This window comes from Echinops telfairi, unplaced genomic scaffold (assembly GCF_000313985.2).
Source record: "Echinops telfairi isolate 266 unplaced genomic scaffold, ASM31398v2 ScPeMD7_7400;HRSCAF=8409, whole genome shotgun sequence".
Lineage (NCBI taxonomy): Eukaryota > Metazoa > Chordata > Mammalia > Afrosoricida > Tenrecidae > Echinops > Echinops telfairi.
In genome coordinates, this window is record NW_022111300.1 from 36,593,089 (window position 1) to 36,595,357 (window position 2,269).

Below are 2,269 nucleotides of genomic sequence, written 5' to 3' on the forward strand. Positions count from 1 at the left end.
AAAAAGACAAAGGCCCTGTAGTCACAACAATAGGTCTAAACAGAGCTGGTCAGGATGGCTGAGAGTCCCAACTGCCTAATGAGTCCATGGCCACTTCTGAGTGAAGTCCTTGTAATAGAATCGCCTGGCCCACAAGCCCTAAAATACTGACCGGCTTGCCCTTTAAGAAAAGGTTGGCTGACCTTTTGCTGGAGTCCAAGAACGGGCATGTTTGTTCAAGAGAAGGGAAGAGGTTCTTCCAGGGGTCGTTTGCTTTGAGAATCGGGGTGCTCGATCTCCTTAAAGGCTTGCAGGATGCTACCCTGTACCCAGATGAGCTCACACCCACTGCTCACACCGGCAAGACAAGGGCAGCCACAGAGCCGGTCTGCTCTCTCAGAATGCTGCCCTGCTCAATGTCAAAGCTCCTCCACACCTGCTTCCCAGCTCTGGAGAACAAAGCAGGTCTGAGACGCGGGGGTGGGGTGCCAGGGGTGCTGGGGTTATCCCTCTCTCAGCTCTCCCCTTTGGGTGAGTGGGGCTGGAGCTGACACACACGTCTCCTCCGCCAGCTGGGTGCTAGAGTGACAGCTAGGAGACAATGGCAAGACGGCATTCCCTCTCCTCGGTCTGACCTCCCCACTTCCATTCCTTAGTTGAAGAAAGCCTCTCCCAGTTTAACCGTATCCCCTGGGGCCCTGCTCCCCCAAAATGGGCAGAGGAGGGGGCTGTTTCTCTAGCTCGACTCCCCTTCTGCCTCTTCATGAGAGGGAGAGGGAGAGAGAGAGATCTGGTTGTCATAAGAGTGCCACTGCCAAGTTCTCAGTGGAAGCAGAGTTACCAGAAGTAACACCTGCACCCGACAAAGCTCAGACTTTGACCATCTGCCTACACCCAGAGTCCACAACACAGGACACCAGTGCCCAGTCCCAGTGGGATGTTCTCTCTGCCAGAGGGACACTGCCCCCACCACACCAAGCACGGGCACACGTGGCAACACTTGGTTTTTCTCTTTGGGCTTCAGTGGCCCGTAGGAGTGAAAACAGACCCTCTCCAGTTATCTGAGAGGGTGACCCTCAAACCCTTAAAGGCAGGTCCACAAAGCTCTGACCCGGAAGCTTTGGACTCTAACCACTGAGAGAGAAAGAGAGAGTAAGACAACATCCACCGTGGCCAAGTGGGCATTCCCCCACTCCCGTGAGGGCTGGCAAGGACAGCTCTCCTGTTCCAGAAGTCAACCCTCTGCGCCCGTCTCCCCACCCAGAAGCAGCTTACCGAGAAGCGTGAAGGCTTGGCGGGTCTTCTCAAAGTCTTCTGCGTCATCTACCCCCTCGATGGACGTGTCTCCTCCCTGGGACGTGTAGAAGAAGTTCTCAGAACAGGCTGCGGGAGGCAAGGACAGAAGTGTCAGCCTTGAATCCCCCACAGGTGACGCAGGTGACGGCCCCAGAAGACGTCTACTCCCTCGGTGTGCTGCCCCCAGCCCCAGTTTTATTCCTGGCAGGATCACAAGCCAGGTCCTTAAAAGCAGTCTTTCTCCACCACGGCCAATGGGGAAGACTCGTGCGTAAATTCTACTACTCTTATGGAAAGTGTTGCCAGGTTAATAGAATTTTGGCATGTGGGAAAACACAGTCTCCCCCACCCCCAAGGTAAGTCATGAGCAGTTCAATGACAGAAGGATTCAGGATAGACTTTCTACAAATAGGATCTGATGAATACGATACGATATTTACCCAGCCTAGAATCAATCACAGATTTTAATAACCTTGGACGTGTTAGTCTGACAACTTCACTTGGCAAGTCAGAGACATCTGGGCACTGAGGCGTTTTGCATGGGTGTCTCTTTCACGAAGTTGGGGCACACACCCGAGCAATGGAGGCACATACACAAAGGCTGCTCCCACCCCCCAGGTTACTTCCTCTCCCATCAGCCCTCTGGGGATGGCTGGACAGGAGTGGCCCAGGCTGTCTTCGGTTCAGAGGCAACCTTAGCGAAGGGCAGTCTCTGAGCTACAGAGAAGATGGTAGAATTGGGGCTCATCAAGGAGGCTGGCCTCAGAGGTCAACATGTAAGACAACAGCGGCACACAGTCCAAAATCCCCCTGGAAAATCTGGGTGGAATTATCTCCTCTTAACCTGGCGCTGTATGATTGGATACACAGAAGTTAAGCAAGCTCCCGATGCATCTTCATATTCATCTCAACTCCCCCTCCGTCCCCAACACCCGATCCTTCCCATTGGAGCTCAGAATCCAAGTCTCTTCATTTTCTCTATGTGGGTCTCCAC

General features: G+C 53.6%; 1 protein-coding gene across 1 annotated transcript in view; it reads right to left on the reverse strand.

Annotated features, from left to right (window-relative positions):
• The window catches only part of MYO5B (myosin VB), a 168,043-nt gene that overhangs the window by 110,679 nt on the left and 55,095 nt on the right, over nucleotides 1-2,269 (reverse strand). The window contains 1 exon segment of the mRNA XM_045296048.1: nucleotides 1,255-1,391. Coding sequence (XP_045151983.1) covers nucleotides 1,255-1,391 — 137 coding nt within the window.